The following is a 19,973-nucleotide window of genomic DNA, read 5'->3' as shown; positions in this document are numbered from 1 at the left end:
TAATTTGTTTGTCCTTCTTTTATTACTCTTTCAGGCTTTTCATTCTGTTCTTCAAATGGCAGATCAGCGATCTAAATATCCTGAATTATGTATTCCAATGATTGTAATTCCAGCAACTATTAGTAACAATGTTCCTGGAACAGACTTTTCACTTGGCTCTGATACTGCCCTTAATGAAATTACTGAGGTTAGTAATTTTAAGATGTTTTAGCTTTTTATATTTAAGTTTCTAATATTTTATATATAACATCTAAAGTAACAAGTCTATTATTTTCTTTTATACAATTAATCTAACTTATGTGTTATAGGAAATGTTTTAAAACTAATAAATTTTTTGATTAATCATTATAATTAATTTTTTATTCCAAATACCAATTATTAGTAGTTAAGTTATCAATAGTTAAGTTTTTCTATCGCATTTTAAGGGATACTATAGAATATTTTAACTAAGCAGATGAGATTTTCTAGTTTCTATTGTAATTTTTTTAATTACTTAATGTTATATCAGCACTTTTCAAGAAATACACTGGATATATCATTTGATAATTGTTAAAAAGTATTTCCTGCATTCAAGTTTATATACTTTTTGGGATCACTGTATGATATCTAATTCATAATATTTATTAGGAAACTTGGAAAAAAGTATACTGTAGATTATTATATACTATACTCTCTGTAGATTAGATTCCTGAGATTTGTAGGAATGAGAAAAGTGACATAAACCAAAATATAATTGAAATGTATAAATAATTTAGATTCAAGTCCAAGATTTTCAGTATTAATACAAAATGTTTGAAAATGGCCTAATGATGTGAAATTTGTATACTTGAAATCTATTAAATATCAAAATAATGTTCAAGGAAAAACAAATTATTGCTCTTCACATGCCAATTTAATAAAGGGGTTAATTTTTACATTAATTTCACAGTTAACACAGCTGCATCAGCTTCATTATATACTATGTGTACTCAATAGACAATTATTCAGCAATTTTCTATTGAAAAATCCTGTTTTTTAAAGTGCTATTTACTTATTTATTCTTAAAAAATAAGTTTTTTTTTTAGGTGGTGGTGGTGGTTGTTGTTGAATCGAAAGTCCGAAGTGAGGCTAAATAAAACAGGACATAAATTGAGACTTAATGCGATTTCTTGAGTACTGTATGCAAAATATGCAGTACATTTTTTTTTAAATTTAATGGAGAATATATTATACATCACTTTTAAACCATTAGTTTTTGTAATCCATTAGTCTCTGAGATTGTCTGATAAACACAATGTGAGTTTTCCAATAAATAAATAAAAATTAAAATAGATTATATTGTGCAATAAAAATGTATTGTTTTAGCATGGTATTCAAAATAAAAACCTGAAATATTACTTTAAAGATTTTAATATTGCACTGTCATGTAAAACTATGTATAAAATTTAAAACTGAGCAAAAAGGCATTCTTAGATTGGTCAAAGATTTGGCAGCTGATACTTTTAGGTCGCTGCAGAAACAAATTCCCTGTATTTTTGTGTGCAACTGTTACTGTCAGCATCAGGTGCAAAAATAAAAATTTTCAACATTTTTATTTTCATAAAGGCAAGAAAGTGACAGAGGCTCACAAAGAGATATGGGAGGCTATTTTGTTGATTGCTTAACAGAACGCATATGTTAGAGCTGGTTTAAAATATTTTGTTCTGGAGACTATCAAAGTTCTGGCCGACCTTCTGAAGTTGATGATGACAAAATGTAAACCATAAATGAATCAATTTGTCATATAACTGTGCGAGAGATTATGAAAGGTTAAATATGTTGCACATAACAATTGAAAATCGCATAAAATGCCTCCGACTTGTTAAGAAGCTCGATATTCGGGTTCTGCATGAATTGAAAGAAATTAGGTTAACTCAACAAATCAATATTTACAATATGCATTTCCAACATAATACAGTCGACCCTTTCTTGAAATGAATTATCACTGTTGGTGAAAAATGGATTGTCTACAATAACATTAATCGAAAAACATCATGGTCCAAGCATGATGTATCAGCACAAATCATATCGAAATTTAAACTGCATCAGAAAAAGATCATGCTATCAATTTGGTAGGATTACATAGGTGTTCCATATTTTGAGCAGCAACCAAACGGTCAGCTCAGATGTTTATTGCCAACAGCTCATGAAACTGGAAGAAACAATCAAAGAGAAAAGAGCAGAATTGGCAAATTGCGAAATTGTGCTTACCATAATAATGCGAGGCCTCGCACATTTTTAGCACCACGTACGAAATTATTGGAGTTTGGTTGGGAAATGATGTTGCAGCCCCCTTATAGCCCAGACCTTGTGCCTTCAGATTATCATTTATTTCGAAGTTTACAAAACTTCTTAAATGGTAAAAATTTTAATAATAATGATGACCTCAAATCACACTTGGTTGAGTTTTTGGCTGATAAAGCTGGAAGCTCTGTGAGCACGAAATCATGATGTAACCAGAAAGATGGCAGAAGGTCTTCGAACAGAATGGAAAATACTTGACTGATTAAAATTCATTTTTTATAGGAAATATTGAATTTTATTTTACTCTAAAAACCGAAATTACTTTCTTCAATATTTTTTATAAAAGCAGCAGATGCATTTCAGTAAATAAAAGCTAATATATTGCTATTAAATAATGCAAGATAATATTATTAGTGCAGTAAACTATATTCTCCTCCCTCTCCATATAAAGAAAGGGTAGAATCAGTTTATAAATGTTTTAGTAGTATGGAAAATAATTTCATATGCTCTTATTCATCTCCACTTTCCTCGTACTTAACATTTTATGAATTTTGTACATAGATAGGTGATTTTAATGCAAATTACACTGAAGTTGTATTTTTCTGTATAATTTTAATATGAAATTCTAGAGAAGCGGAGCTTGCCGGAAAAGTAAAAATACAGGTGCAAGTCTATTTAACATTCAGTAAATGGGTATCTCACTAAATTGGTGAAAAATTGCAACGGTTTTTGGTAAGTAATTTTTGTCACTGAATTTGGCAAATAATCGCCAAAAGCTGTCAAACTTGATGACATTTTGGTCTAGTTCCTGTATAACTGTAATGGATACTGTACTTTATTCCATATGTAACAATAATTCGGCTCTCGTATGCCTTCCACTAACTTCAAGAAGCAGAAAGTACTAGAAATAGCTCGGCGGCTGGTTTAAAACTATATAAGACTATATAAACTATATATATTGTTACAAAATGTCCAGCTGCTGTTATATAGCTTCCCACAAGGTGGATGTAGGATTGCCAGATTTGGCGCAAAGTCGCCCATTTGGCAATATTTGATGAAAAAATTGAAAATATAACATAGACAGATAGTGAAATTCTGGAACAATTTTTACCGGTTTGGCCCAGAATGTTCTCAAAGACAGGCCAAAAGCTATATAAACCCTGCCTGTATGCAGAGTAGCAGTCTAGAGTCGAGTGTCTTGTGCGTGTGCATTGTTGAGGCTATCGAGTGTATCATCAAGTGCATCATAAGTCGTAAAGAGCTATGCTCCGAGTTCCGAGAACGAATGAACCAAGTTGTTAAAGTTCTAAGAACGACCCAATCAAGTCAGGAGCTGTTCTCTGGTGCCTCGCTATAAAGCTGTCTTTACGTTATAGCCTGAAGGCTGTATTGCTGATTGTTTCAGCATGTGTGTCGTAGTTTTTCAACGACTGTAAACGTGTTTTCGGAGCTGTCCTGAGTAATACTGGCTAATAAAGTGTGTTTATAATTCTTCATCAAGTGTTGTCATTAATCACTCCAAATCCATGAACTCGTACAGAAACGTAACAATGTGTATATAACAACTGAGAACAACTTCTTTCAGTTGTTGCCAGTTGTTAGTTCAATGAGTTTGGCATATTGAAATATCTTCGGGTTAGCTTCGTGCTTTAGATGCGCTTTCAATTGCATTGTGTTCAGCATTCTTAGTAGTTTAAAGGTATCTACTGATTGTATTCTGTTATACTGTGAAGAGTTGTATGACTGTTTGTATGGAAAGTTCCAGATCTTTGAAATGTTTCTTTTGATAAACCAAATCTTATCAAGCTATCATTGGTTCTCTGTGCATTCACTCTTTGCAAACCTCTGTGCAAGCAACAATATTTTGCCTAAACATTATTTTCTACTAAATGGTGCTTTAATGTAAAAATGAATGAGCATTTCGTATATGATATGTGGCATTAGCAGTGACAAATGGTATGATACTTAACCCTCTGAGCACTATGACCAGCTTTATCCGGTCATGAGATTTTTTATGTCACTTGGCATATACAGTCAAAAGTCTTTAATCCAGACTCGTCAGGACTTCGGCGATTCTGGATTATCTATTTTTCCGGATTATAGATCATCAGTTTAAATCTGATAAGATGGCATGCAGAAATTACAAAATTAAAAATATGAAACCGTAATTTATGAAATAAAGAGCAATTACGATCTACAGGGTATCAAAATTTACAAAAAAAAAAAAAAAAAAAAAAAAAAAAAAGCTTAATAGTTATTTGTTTACTTTATTAAACATTTCTTTCAACGCGCGCATGCGTAAAACCTACATTACGCATAGTCGAAATTAGAAAATTGCAACCAGAAAACTATTTGATGTGTACTGGTGATATTTATAATGACGAGGAATTTGATTTAAATCATCTCAAAGACGGAGTACGACGAGATGAAATACTACATTTAGTAAGGAATACTACATTTAGCAAGCTGAATAAAATAAAAACATCTGCCCTGAAGATAAGGATAGTGCTGACAGATCAACTTCCAGTTCATTGCGTGCCGCGACGTCCTCCCCCCCTCCCCGCAGAGCAGCGTGAAATTGATAAACAGATTTCGGAATGGTTAGAGAAACAAAGGATATGCCTTTATCCATTTTTTGCAGCAATTCCACTTTTTGTTTGATGGACATCGAAACATACTTTTGCTTTGCAGATCCTTTGGCAGCTCCAGCATCGGAAATTCTATTTGACATAATCCAAAGTTCAAGCTTACTTTTGTAAAAGTTGCTCTAACAGTCTGCGAAAAATAATAAGCTAGATCCAATTTGAAGATTAAGGAACAACGCAATCTGCAACATTAACTGAAATAGATAATTAGATAATTTTAGCTTAGCTTATACCGTCCTTTATACATTAAACGCACATGCGTGAACTCATTATGCGTTGACGCATGCGCAGAAAGTTTGCAGCTTTGAGGTCCGGATTAAGACTTTTGACTGTATTAGCTTATAATTTAAGATATTTCTTTTCTTACTTTCTTTTATAATATAAATATAATCTTAATAAATGTAGGTTTATGAAAATAGAGACTAAAATAAGTAAATATACAAATTTAGGTAATAAATACAGCTCTTTATGACAGATCCAAAAACATGCACTGCTCAGAGAGTTAGCTAAAGTCCATATCCCAGATTCAATAGAGAAAATGTTGATTGCTTTTAATATTTTGCTGTTAATAATGAATAAATTTTAAATTCTATTTATTCCTTTAATTTTCTATTCCCTAATTCCTAAGCATAAAATTTATGACTTTCTAATAAATAGAAATTTTGTTGCATGTAATTAAAGCAACATATAAATTGCAGGGCAAGTAGATTTAAAGCATCCATAATTGGAAACTTTAAATATTTTATGCATTGAAAGAATTTCAGTTTGGTGTAATATTCCTGTATTATTTCATAACTGAATAAATAAAAATATGTCTCATTTTAATCTTTGCTTTTAGATCTGTGATCGTATTAGACAGAGTGCACAGGGTACAAAGAGAAGAGTCTTTGTCGTTGAAACGATGGGAGGTTATTGTGGTTACTTGGCCACATTAGCTGGTCTTGCAGGAGGTGCAGATGCTGCATACATTTTTGAAGAACATTTTTCTATTAAAGACTTGATTGGAGATGTGTTTCATATGCAGGCAAAAATGGCCGAGGGAATTCAGAGAGGCTTAATTCTTAGGTAAGCAGTTACTATTGAATATTTGTAGGAATTTTGTAGCGAATTGCAATAGTGCAATTTTCGCTGTTGTTAGGTATTTTTAAAAATAGAAAATGTAATATATATATTTGTGAAGTAGTAGTTTTTCAGGGAAACATGAACGCAATTCACGCTCGAATGATGGCCGAGAAGACTATTGCTTAAATGATGAATGGCGTGCAGATCACAACTGGCTTAATGGTTAAAGCATCATTTTTATTTTGCACAGTAACAGTTATTCAGAAATACATTTTTGCTTAAAACTTGTACAGTAACTAGGGGTACTAAACACCCCCTGCAATTTCGATATACATCGTTTACAGTTTAGACAACGAAGAAAAAGACAAAGCAAGAGATGATTTATGCAGGCAACAGCAAGCGAGAAAAAGTAATGCTTACTCACTTCAGCCCTATTTATAGCTAGAAAGTCATCGTGTTAATCCCGAGCAGTGATTGGTCTAAAGATATCGCAATGCACAGAGATTGCAGGGAAAGAGTGACGTAAAATGTGGCAGAGTAATACAGCAAAGCATGTCTTTTGAAGTGGAGATGCGTTTAATTAAAATTTATGAATTTGCAGATCTACTGCCAAATGTTTATCTGTTGATCGCAATTAAGTTTAATAACTTTGTTTCCTATTTTATATTTTACATGTATATATAAATTATATTTTACCATCACTAGATCATTCTTTCCCTTCTTTTCAAATATGCATTCATTTAGATTTAGATTATTTTTAATGCGTTTTATAAATTAAACTTCAAAAAGTATTCAGGCCCACTAGCGGCCGAGCGGTAAAGCCGCTGAACACTGGTAGTTCGGTCCGAGGTTCGAATCCCGCGAACGGCCTGGCTGCATGGGTGTTTTCGTGGTTTTCCCCATGTGTAACGTGTATACGAGCCAGTTTCCCTTAGAAAGTCCTCCACGAAAGGCATCCCTCCTCTTAGGCAGATAGCCCTAGTGTGCTTTGCCATAATTAAATACACCACACCATCAAAAAGTATTGAAAATGTTGATAAATACCAAAACTTGAATAAAAGTAGTTTTTTATATTCATAAACTAAATTTAATTAACAGCTGAAACCAAACATAGAGCAGAACTGCAATCTGAAAACTTCTGATTGCAAACTAACTCCTTAGAGAAGAGTTTAACATTGAAAATAAAAAAAGCACCATTTCTGTAACATTAGACATTAGAAACATTTTTCATTAATAATAGCGAAACTGCAAATGTTCAAAAAACAATAAATTCAATACATTATAAGAAATATTATAATGAAATGTATTTTATTTTAAATCAGTTGGACTAGTTAAAGAAGTAAAAAAAAGATTTAAATTATGAAAAAGCGCATTTATTGCTTTTAAATTTCTGAGTTTGTTAATGAATGACAGACTTATTTAATATGAAAGAATTTTCTTACGTGTTTCCAGATTTATGGAATGATAGTACTCTGAGAAGCACTATGTAGAAAGCCTCAAAGAAGATGAATTGATAGCTGAACTGAAGATAAGTCTTGGGTTTCATTGAGTGACAACATATTACTTTTAAATTGATCAGTGTATGAATAATAGATTGATAAAATAAAATTTGAAAGATAAGTTAAAGAGCTTATGCTTTGCTGAATGGCAACACTGAAAAGTCACTGTGCAAGAGAGTGTGGGACAAATAAAGGTCTTATTATGTTTTCCACAGTGAGAATACTTGCTATTTCTAAACTTTTTCCACTCTTCTTGTCTGTTGGTTTCTGAGGCATTTAAATTTGCCAAGAAGTGGTTTTATAATGAGAGTAATTGAAAGTAATATATCTCCAATGAGATGGAATAAAAAAATATTTTTATTAACAAAGACTCTAAAACTCAATAAATTATTTTATTTTTACAGAACTAAAATTAAATAAAATATTTTTTAGTTACATGAGATATATGATCTGTTTCTTTTAACTCTATAGTATTTATGATCTGCATATATTTATTGAACATTATAGACCAGTTTCCTTGTTGTATGCAGTTGTCTAAATAATTTAATATCTTCTGAAAAATAAGCACAGTAGTGTCTTAGCATTTTATATTGTTTAAACTGCCAAAAGAATTAATATATAAATAAAATAGTAATGTATATGGAAAAAAGGTAATATAGCTTAAAACTGAATTATTTTTAATGTAATAATCATAATAATAAAGATGGGTAACTAATTTATGTGTAGTACCATCTTAAACTAATAAATTTAATAGCATAGTTTTAAATTATTTCAGTTCGTAAATTTAAATCCTAAACATATGTTTGTTGTATTCAAGCACATTCTTTTTTAGTTAACTTTTTCAATCTTTTATTTTCATCCTCTATATTTGTACAACTTTCCCAGTTTTAAGTCGTACTGCATTCTTTCACTATTCTTTTTATAAATATATGTTTATTTTATACAGGAATGAAATGGCTAATGATAATTATACAACTGAATTTATTTATCGTTTGTATTCTGAAGAAGGCAAAGATATATTTAGCACAAGAATGAATATTTTAGGACATATGCAACAGGTATAATAGACTTTACTCATATTTTAGTTGGATATAAAATTAAAATGCATATATATATATATCAGTTTACATACATCAGTTGAATTCTAAACATATTTTTCCATCCAATATTTATATTTTGTGTATAATTTGAAGTAATATATATGTACACATACATATGGTTTAAGTTATTTGTACCTTAGCATAAGGAGCACAGTAAATATATATATATATTTACTGTGCTCCTTATGCTTTGTTAAGTCAGCCGTCTTTTGCACCAAAATTTCATTTTTAAAATTTTTTAAATTATCCATCGTAAATTTCATTGAATGAGGTTTTTAACTATTAACCTGTTTTTTATACCTTTTTCTTTCAATGCTTTTTGAGAATAAAAACGTTTTATGTGTCACCTAATACAAGACTATTTTTCTGATACTGGGTTCTCTCGCCTTCAGGGAAGTTTTTACACTTTTTGTTTTTGACATATATTACTGTAATTGAGTTTATCTGAAAAACTAAAAAACATCACACAAATTGAATATGTTTGCATTTTGTTGAATATAACCTCTTTGATAAAAATTATGCAGTCAATTCTGCTGCAGTTGTTTCTGATTATTTATGAATATGTTCCTTTTTATAAAAATGCAATAACTCTATTACATAGTTATTTTGAATAGCATTATAGAAGGTAAAATCCATCATTTCAGTTATATTTAAGTAAGTAACTGATAAGTAACTTAGCTATAAATTCCAGTGTCAGTAATTATTTTGTATTTTAATACTTTTGAGCTTTTAATGTCTTTAAAATTTGTATATATTAAGTATTAAATTTAATTTCAAAATTCGTAGGGTGGCTGCCCTTCACCATTTGATCGAAACTTTGGAACTAAGCTGGCTGCAAAGGCTGCAGATTGGCTTATAAAGCAAGTAGAAACAAATGTGCAGCCAGATAATTCAGTAGTATGTAGCAATCCAGAAAGTGCAGTTTTGCTTGGTTTAATTAAAAGACAGTATAATTTTTCACCAGTGCAGAATTTAAGGCAAGAAACAGATTTCAAGTAAGTTTTAATTTGTTTTAAACTGAATATATATTTATTTTTCTATCCAATTTTGAAAAATATTTTAAATATTTATGGTTTTGAAAACACTTTAGAATTTCTAATTTTCCTTTAAATTTTCATTAAACCAAACAAAAATATGGGCCATTAAAATAATTACTATCTAGGTGTTTTTTCCATAGATTTTTTCAAAATAAAAATATTATAGTTTTATATCACGTACCTTCTACATCTTTATTAGTTAATAATTTGAATATTAATCTCTGACTACTTTATTAAGAAAAGAAGTTCATTAGTGACCAAGCTATTGTTCATCAGTGATCAACAGCCTTGATAACCACCAGTAGCCATTGCTTTAATTTTCTTTTAACCCCGAGCAGCATTACCACCTTTATCCAATCATGGAATTTCTTGTCACTTGGTATATAGTAGATTATAATTTAAAATAATTTTTGTTTGTACTTCTTTAATAATGTAATTATCATTGTAATAAATGAAAGTTTATAAAACCAGAAACTCAAAGTAGTAGTTATACAAATTAAGTTTACAGAAGATATACAGGTCTTCATGAGCAGATACAAAAGTCCATGCTGCACCACCTCACTTGTGGCCTTCAACATGTAGGTCACCAGGACCCATTGACCATGACAAAAACCAGTGTCTTTCAGTTTAATTCAGTTTTTATTTTCAGAATTTTATCAAAATTTACATCATTCCTCTTCCCAGCCAGTAAACATCAATCCATAGGTTACTAGTAACCAGCAATTTTGATGATTATAATATTTTCTTTTTAATTTTTGATATTATAAATGTTTTTAGTAAAATCTTTCTAAAATTTTCAGATTTTTACATTGCATTGCATTATCTTGCCAAGTATTCCTCATGCGTGCTACTTGGAAAGAATTGCAGTTCCACAAGACATTTAATTTATTTTTTAAATTTATAATTTTAATTTATAAGCTGGCAATTCAAAAGCAGTAAGTACACTATTTTAATTGATTGGACTCCTTAGTTCAAATGAATATCAAACTGTAGATCACTGGTGATCAGTGGCTTTGATGGTCACCATGGTTCTTCACTTTAATTCTTTACAGATAATCTTAATTTACAGCATTGTCCCACATATGTGACAGTCAGCCTATAAGTTACTAGTGATTAACAGGTTTAACATTCAAAACTTTTATGAATATTTACAACAAAAGTTTAATTGATAACAGATGCTTCTATTGCAAAACTAAATATCTGATCTTGGTTCTTTTATTTATTAAATTAACCACCGTTTGGTGAAAGCAAATGAAAATAAGAATTGACCCTTTCATGAAATGTTCCTTTTTTTAGTATTTAGAATCAAGTGAATTTTAAATTAGTACCACAAAATATAATAGCAGCTTGATTAGAACTTTCACAGAAAAAAAATATTCCTTTCTGGATATTATTAATTTCAAATAAGTATTTAAACTTTCCCTCTTAAAGTATTCAAAATGTAAAAATTATATAACAGAAGACATTTGGCATTTATTATAGTTATTTTTAATTTGCATCATTGTAAAAAAAAAAAAAAAAAAAAAAAAAGAAAAAAGAAAATTTGAGCATTCTTGAAGCAATTTTAATTCTCATGCAGAATTTCAGTATGGGTTTTCATGTCACAAACAGTTGTATTTGAAACATATGAAATATCTAAAGCATATTCAGTCATATTATTATAGCTGTGATGTAAAATAATGTTGTATTTTAAGTGCTGAATGTTGTTGACCTTGCTATAGTTTTTTTATATAATATTTTTGATGCAGTTTCTATAAAAAATCCATTAGTCTGTATCTTGTAAACTGTGAGGTTTTTCAGGATGTCTGATTTTTAGGAAACTTTCAAATGTTGTTATTAAAATTTTCTTCCATTGCTAGCTCACATATATTCCTGAGAAAATAGTCTATTAGCTAACGCATGCAAGCAGTGTTTGGATACAATTAGAAAAATCTCTTTGTAATTTAGTAATCAAAAGCACACAGCTTGATAAAAAAATATCCAGATTACCCTAGGATGCTGTGGATCATGTTTTGGGCAATATAAGCAGGTTATCTGACTGAAGGACTTTCTAATAGACATCTTGAATATCATGTGGGGAACACACAAAAACTCTGCATCCAGCCTAACAGGCTTAAATACATTAAGCTAATACCAAATTCAGCACTTTGAATGAAGAAAATTTACATAACCAAGGTTTTTATTTATCATTTTGATGTATTCATATGCAATGTAATTTTTTAAACTTCAGTTTATGTGTTCCTATTTTAAAGAATTTTTTAATCCGCTTTTCTCACATAGACAAATTTTATTAAAAACTGTTTAAAAAAATTCAAATATTAAGTTTATAATATTCTAGTTTTTCCTGAAACATTTTAGTCTGGTTTGTTACAATACATAACTGCCAGATTTTTTAATACATACCCCTATCTCCCGGTTAGGTCACTGAATCTCACATTTTTAGTTTTTTTAGCTCTTACTAAGGAAAATTTGATAAATTGCATAATAATGAAATTTATTGAATTAATGAAACTGAAATTGTGCTAACTCCTTTTTCCAACCTGTTAATTTTCAGCATAATTTTTCTTATTTAATTTTATTTGATTTGAACTGTCTTATTCAATAATATACATCTGTAGAACATTTTATGAAGATTCAGGCAATGTTTGGTTCGTATTTAATTTTGTTTTACATCAGTATATGGTACATTTATAAGTTTATCCATGTAACAATATGTATGTTAGTTATTAATTTTACTTTTATGTTAATTAAAAGTAAAAACTTTCCTTCCCTGCTCGATATTTTCTCAGCATAAAAGTGTAAGAAAACTACTAAATGGAATTAGCCAAAGAACTTAAAAGTTTAGGGTATCTTGTTAAATATTAATATATTTTACATTAGAATCATACTGTAAATAATTCAATAACTTGAGTATTCCTTATAAAGTGAATTTAAGTCACTTTAGAGTTCTTTTGAAAGGATATCACCACACAATATGAAAAAATCTAAAAAAACTCTCAGTTTTTCATATTTTGAGGTTGGCAGTTATGATAGTCTAAAAAGTAATCAAAATTAGTTAAAAGCTATTAAAACATAATCTGATTTATTGCATTTATCTGCATTTTATTGTTTTTAACAATTTAAAAAACATTTTTGTGCATTTTATGTGGTAAGTAGTTTGAACTTTTCAAAAATCTTACATCATCATGAATCATCATCATATATCATCATGAATTAGTTTATTAAATTTTTGCTTGGAGAAAAGTGAGACATAATCAATTACTGAGATTTGAAAAGTATATTACTTATGAAATGAGTGATGAATTGTCAGTGGGCTTGGCAACGGTCTTTTCTTTTTTAAATAAATTCAAATAAATATATTTTGTATTACTTTTTTAATCCTGTAGTTATAAATTCTTAGTTAACTTATTGTACACTGTTAAATAACTTTTTTTTATTTTATTTGCCTTAAAAATTTGCATAACAATCACATTGCTTAGCAAGCTATGTATTTCATAACAGATTTTATTTGCATGCAAAAGATGCTTGTGATAATAGTAGTTATCTTTTTCTTTAAAATCTTATGGTTCTTTGAAATGCAATTACTTTTTTAAATTGTTGTTGAAGGAAAACCAAATTTAATTCTTTGTGTTTGAAAAATTGCTAGTTTTTTCCTTATATTACTATAGAATAGTAATAGGTTTTAATGTATTATTTTTCCAGTAATTTCCTATATGTAATTGTTATAGTTTAGTAACTAGACACCTATGTTTATATTATCACCTGTCTTGTAAAATCAGTGGAAAGGGTGTGTACCATTGTGTATAGATTTTGAAAGGACCTTTTTTTTAGGTGTCGTATTCCCAAACATCAGTGGTGGCTACATTTAAGAGCTTTGTTACGTGCTCTAGGAACCCCTGTGAGTTATCTTGTCAAATCTGGCATCACCCCATCATTGGCAGATGTTGAGAAGCCAATCGTAGAGCATGTTGATGAGGTTGCAGCTAACCAATAAACTGTGTTCACGTTGGGATTCTTAATCCTTGTTTTTTTTCTACATACTCATGTGTCTAATATAATTGCTAAATGTTGTGTATGGTTTTAATCATCTGCAGTTAGTTTATTTGCAAATACTTCATGTTATTACTTTCAACAAATGTCTAATTTTCTAATTAATATTTGTAAGATTGTAACTGTATTTTTCATCTCTGTTTTTTAATTCTTTTCAAAACAGAGCATGATTTAAAAAAATTTCATTATGATTTTTGTTGATGATTAGCGATTGTTGAGAAATATTCCACCTTTTAATTTTTTTGTTTGTTTGTTTATGTTATAAGCATAAAAGTATTTTTGACAGTATTATGGACTTAACAATGTAAGATTGTTGAAATTTGTTGTCAAAGTTCCTCCTTTATTTTTTCTATTTTAATCCTGTGGATTGTTAAATTTATTATCCCATTATTTGCCTATGTATTATTACATACAAGTAATTTCCATAAATTCTTTAAATAAAATGCAGAATTAACTATATGTAATAGTTTTACTGTGCAACTCCAAGTTTCATTCAATATTATAATTATATTATTTGCTTTTAAAATTATTGCACTTGTATAAAAATTACCAGTTTGATAGAAGCCAAACAAAATTGATTCTGTGATAAATTTAAAGCAATGAATGTTGCTTCAAATATATCAAACAAATGATTTTTATTTTACCTGTTTGCCTTCTAGGTATTCAGATGTTTAGAATGTGGAACTTGTATACATGTAGTCACATTTTTGTAAATTTTACATGAAAAATATTATTCAGTATTTACATCTGTTGTTATAAGTATATTGTCAATAGTGTCAATAGTGAGAGTTGTCTGTCCTCTGTACAAACTGTGATAATAATGTTTAAAGTACATGATCACTTGTATTAAATGAAGATGAAATCTCACTTGCTCACTTTAAAGAGAGTTCATCACACCCTGTCCTTCTGTGATCCTTTTTTCTTTTTCTAGAGCTCTTTTTTTCCCCCCTCTCTTGACTGCAGCTTGCTTTTGAAATAACATTTTGCTTAAATTCTTGAAACAAAATATATTTACTAGGATAGGAAATTAACAAATGTTGCTTGTATATATGTTTATAAATATATGTGGCAAAAGTGTGAAATATATATTTCTTTCTTTATGAAGTAATGGCAAAATGTAATAATTAAAAAGATTATATTGAATTGTATATATATATATATCATTATAAATTTAATATATTATTATATAAAATTTTAGTAAAGTAGGTTTTAAATGTCATAAAATTTATTTACTTAATTCTTTCCCTTGCTGCATTATAAAGTATTATTTTTATCATATTCTCTTTCTATATTTATAATTCTAAGAATCTTGTATGGAGTCATTCATCAGTCTTTTATAACTTTTTTTCAGCCATAAACTTCCAAAACAAGAATGGTGGACAAAGTTGCGAACACTAAGCAAAGTCCTTTCCCACCTCTCCTGATTACCTCACGTTTGTGTGTCTTTAAAACTAATTTCTTTTATTCCATATAAATATGTGTTTTTGTTTCAGTATAATTTTAATAGTCTTGTTTGCATGGGCTATCTATTGAACTTCATTTTCCAGTTCTTTTATGAAATAAAATCATTATTTATGATGAACTCAGTTACCCCAAAATAAAGCAGTGGATTATTATTTTTATTTCGAATGAGAATTTTTTTAACTTATCGTATCCGAAAGTTTAAGTGACATTTTTAAATGAGTTTGAAATGATGTGTAGTAACTTAAACTTATGCTTTACATAGTCTAGTCAAATGAACAAAGTTCTGGTTTATGATATTTTAGTCTAAATGTTCATTTTACTATTTTTAAGTTATTGATATTTATTTGAAAGCAGCTTGTATGACATTTTATGTTGAATTAAGTGGTAGTGAAAGTTTCTGTTTTTAACTCTTTTAAATGGAAGATTTTAATTTTCAATTTATAGATTATATATTTTCTTCAAAAGCTATATTTTATTGTTTATCATAAATTGTGTAACAAAAAAAATGGGGAACTTTTTTAATATACTTCGTAAATTTTCTTACAAATAATGTATGTTTTTGTAACAAATTCGAATTTTGAAATTTTAGTAGAAATTACATTAATGTTCATATTTAGATATAATTACATGCATATTTTTAATACTGTTTTATTATTATTATCACAAAAAAATTAAATTTATGTTTAAAGTAATCATTTATATATATCTATTACATTTAAAATAATATCAAGAATTCTATTCATTTGCATTTGGCTATTTCAAGTGTAATATTAGGAAACCATGAAATTTTGTATATGTGGCTGAATTTTATTTGCACAAGAGTTGATAATTTATTTTCTTCTTTACTTTTAACATGTTTTTTCAGATGGTATCTAAAATCTGTAAACACAATAATAAGAAATAAGAATCAATAGGTTATAGCAATGGTTATGAAATGCAAAGTGAAATTTAACTTTTTATCAAAAACAGTAGTTATTAAATACAGTAAACTAAGGATTTTACATTTTTTAATTAAAAATTTTTTTTACTTGCTCACAAATTCATTAACAATAACAAAAAATTTCATTTATTCTCCCCTTTTTTATTTGATCCAAAAGTTTTCACATTTAAGCTTTATAAAATCTATTAATTTTTTAATATAAATGGTTTTATTTTGTAAATTAGTGTATGTGTAAAATCTGTTTAAATATACTGCAGGATCTAAAAATGCACTTTTTATTCAAATAAAATACAATAATTACACCATAAAATAATATATGCATTCTGAAGCATTTTATTTTCCCTAATTATCTTTCACTGTGTAGTCAGCTATGTATTATTTAAAAAAAAAAGAGGATCCATTACAGTTTCCATCATTCATTATTTTTCCAATGTTTGTTAGCTGTAATAATCATGACCATTTAAAATGTAAAGGCAGTTTATCTCACTGGAATTAACCAATGCATGTAATCATTCTCAAAAATTTGCAATGTTGTCCCTTCCATGACTTCAGCAGCCCTGGAAAAAAATATTTTGTTAGATTTCCTCAAATATTTTAATGCTAATGTTTATTTATATTAAATATATACTTACTCGTATAATAGTTTGATTAGGAGTAATAGATAATTATTGGGGTTATAGTTAGTTTGTTTGTTCACTTAAAATATTATATATTACATATCCAAACTATATTCAGAATTTAGCAGGTAATGTCATATCATGTATGCTTGTTAATATTAAATATGATTTTGAAAAAGTGATGTTGGTTATTATTTTTGTTTTCATGTCTATTTACATTTAGCCAAAAAAAAAAGTGACATTTTATTGCTAATGTATTACGAGTATGTGGAGTCCTTATGTTATATTGATACAGGAAACTTGAAAAATGTGCATTGCCCTCGCTGGGACTCAAACCCTGCACCTCTCAAATAAACATCGAGTATGCTTCCAATTACACCACAAAGGCATGCAGAAAGGAGGGAAGAAATATTAAGCATATCACCAAGTAATTCTGGCATTTATTGTTATCTTTACTGATCTGTTATGTACAATATTTCACAGTAGCAGTAGTGGGACAGGACATCTACTTTTCTTGCATTTGCTTTTATAAAGATTATTTTAGTAACACTGCAGAAAGTTAAAGGTTAATTATTCAAAGGTAATATGCATATAACATTTCTTAACAGAGTGCTTGTTTTTTGAATATATGTAGCTAGCAAAGTTTTAAAAATTTTTCAATTTTATCATAAAATTTGAATACTGTATTCAATTTTATGTGTAAAATTTAAGTAATTATTTGCTTATGTATTGCATGATAAAAATACTAAGTAATAATAAAATATTTAATGCCACTTTTCAATTAGTTTAAGGTCAAACAAATGTTAAAATTCATTTAAGAAACTTAAGTATCCCCCCAAAAAAGTCTTTCCCTTTTCCATTAAGAGCAAATTTATTTGACAATTAAGACATATGCACACATTTAAAAAAAATAATAATAATAAATAATAATAAAAAAAAAAACTTATGCGTCTATAGTAGAAGTATTTCTCTCCTCTTTGCAAATATCCTTATTGAATATTGAGTATGAGTTGTTTTTTATCACTGCACGTTTCAGAGCTAAAATTAAATTTAGTTAATTTTTCTAAAATTTTCAGGATTTACTTGTAACAAAACAATGCTCAAAATTGTTATTTAATTGCGGGAATTTATCTAGCTTCTGGAAAGCACATGAGGGCCCTCTACCTAATGGAAGACATGCATTTGAGGAAGCTTGATTAAGGAAAACTGACTTGTATTATTTGGAAATGACTTGTATGTAACATATTTGGAAAAGCATGAACATCTCATGCAACCAGCCCATTTGACAGGATTTTAAATGGAGTCAAACTACGAGTGTTCAGGAATTTTATTGCTCTGTCACTGCTAGGCTAAACAGAAGAAGCATGGTCTGCTTGTCCCCTGTTCTCTATTCAAAAAACACCATATTTTAGATTTCTTTTTAAAACTTTTCAACCTTTGCAAAATCTGCAACTTGAGTTGTTGTGTTTGCGAATATGAACGTAAGATGATCTGCATGGAAAAGTTTCCAAATACAGTCAAAAGTCGTTAATTCGGACACCCATAATCCGGAATGATCTATAATCCGGACCTCAAAGCTACAAACTTTCTGCGCATGCGTCTATTTCACGCATGCGCGTAAGACCTTTACCGCTGCGAATTTGCTTGTGCGCGTGCGCAAAATACGTTTACGAATGCGCGTTTAATGTATAACGGACGGGATAAGCTAAGCTAAAATTATCTAATTATCTATTTCAGTTAATGTTGCAAATTGCGTTGTTCCTTAATCTTCGAATTGGATCCGGATTATTATTTTTTGCAGACTGTTAGAGCAATTTTATAAAAGTAAGCTTGAACTTTCGATTATGTCAAATAGAATTTCCCATATATATTTACTAATATGTAAAGGATATACAAAGCGAAAGTATCTTTCGGAGTCCATTAAACAAAAAGTAGAATTGCTGCAAAAAATGGATAAAGGCATATCCTTTGTTTATGTAAACTTTAACATTTGTTTATCTAAACATTGTTTATCTTTAACACCGGGCGGCGTGCAATGAATTGGAAGTTGATCCAGCACTATCCTTATCTTAAGAGCAGATGTTTTTATTTTATTTGGCTTATAATTGCTTACTCAATGTAGTATTTCATCTCGATGTGTCTTTGATATGATTTAAATCAAATGCCTCGTCATTATAATTCGCTTCGGATAGCGAAGAAAGTCATAGAGGTTATTGAAAACGAAAAAATTTCGATTGACAAATTAGTCGGTATTCTCGACACAGCAATTATAGGACTTGAACAGCGGAACTTTGTAACTGAACACGAAATTATGTCTGTTTATAGAATTAAAGAGAATGTATTATCACATAAAAAACGAAGCAACTTAAACAACTTACATTGAAAGAAATGTTTAATAAAGTAAACAAATAAATATTAAGCTTTTTTTTTTGTAAATTTTGATACCTCTTTTTTTTTTTTTTTTTTTTTTTTTTTTGTTGTTGTAAATTTTGATCTGATCATAATTGTTCTTTATTTCGTAAATTACGGTTTCATATTTTTAATTTTATAATTTCTGCATGCCATTTTACCAGATTTAAACTGATGATCTATAATCCGGAAAAATCGATAATCCGGAATCGCCGAAGTCCTGACGAGTCCGGATTAACGACTTTTGACTGTACCAGTTAGAATCAGTCTAGTTCTGACCAAACCTGTTTCAAAAGTCCAATTTGCAACTTATAAACTTTGAAGCCAATAATAATGGCCCAGATTTTCACCTAAAAAAAATATGGAGTATAAGAAATTGGAGACTTTCATGTGTGGTGTGGTTTCATTTGCTGTGTTATGTATCACAATCCAGATCCTACCAGGTGTGCTCTGTTCCTACTATTTTGCACGAAAACATCCATTCCATAACTATTCCTTCCAATTTGCTTCTCTTTTTGCTTTTAATATGTTGTTTATACGACTTCAGACATGAAAGGCTAAATAACCGATGTGTGTGGCAATCGGATAAATGCTTATCTAGCAAGTATCTGGCCATGGGGGAGGGGAATATATTGCAATTAATCCGACTTTGATGCTTGAACCGACTCGCAGATGTTAATACAGTCAAAAGTCGTTAATTCGGACACCCATAATCCGGAACTCAAAGCTAAAATCTTTCTGCGCATGCGCCGCGTTGAAGCATGCACATTGGCGTTTTACGCGTGCGCGCAAGACATTTACGACTGCGCATATGTGTCTGCGCAAGCGCAAAATACGTTTTCGCGTGCGCGATTAATGTAAAACGGACGGTATAAGCTAAAATTATCT

At 29.2% G+C, this 19,973-nt stretch overlaps 2 protein-coding genes across 8 annotated transcripts in view; one reads left to right on the top strand and one right to left on the bottom strand.

Annotated features, from left to right (window-relative positions):
* Nucleotides 1-16,858, top strand: part of LOC118196110 (ATP-dependent 6-phosphofructokinase-like) — a 62,961-nt gene extending 46,103 nt beyond the window's left edge. For all 6 annotated transcript variants that reach the window (XM_035367511.2, XM_035367510.2, XM_035367512.2 and 3 more), the window contains 5 exons: nucleotides 35-187; nucleotides 5,746-5,972; nucleotides 8,415-8,526; nucleotides 9,355-9,563; nucleotides 13,437-16,858. In XM_035367511.2, the coding sequence (XP_035223402.1) occupies nucleotides 35-187; nucleotides 5,746-5,972; nucleotides 8,415-8,526; nucleotides 9,355-9,563; nucleotides 13,437-13,599 (864 nt within the window). In that variant the 3' untranslated portion in view covers nucleotides 13,600-16,858. The remainder of the gene's footprint in view (nucleotides 1-34; nucleotides 188-5,745; nucleotides 5,973-8,414; nucleotides 8,527-9,354; nucleotides 9,564-13,436) is intronic.
* Nucleotides 16,321-19,973, bottom strand: part of LOC118196114 (uncharacterized) — an 88,906-nt gene continuing 85,253 nt past the window's right edge. For both annotated transcript variants that reach the window (XM_035367518.2, XM_035367519.2), the window contains one exon: nucleotides 16,321-16,616. In XM_035367518.2, coding sequence (XP_035223409.2) covers nucleotides 16,538-16,616 — 79 coding nt within the window. In that variant the 3' untranslated portion in view covers nucleotides 16,321-16,537. The remainder of the gene's footprint in view (nucleotides 16,617-19,973) is intronic.

The sequence above is a fragment of the Stegodyphus dumicola genome, chromosome 3 (assembly GCF_044657685.1).
Source record: "Stegodyphus dumicola isolate Sdum_Otavi_A_Nest chromosome 3, ASM4465768v1".
Classification (NCBI taxonomy): Eukaryota; Metazoa; Arthropoda; class Arachnida; order Araneae; family Eresidae; genus Stegodyphus; species Stegodyphus dumicola.
This window is presented reverse-complemented; position numbering and strand designations above follow the sequence as displayed.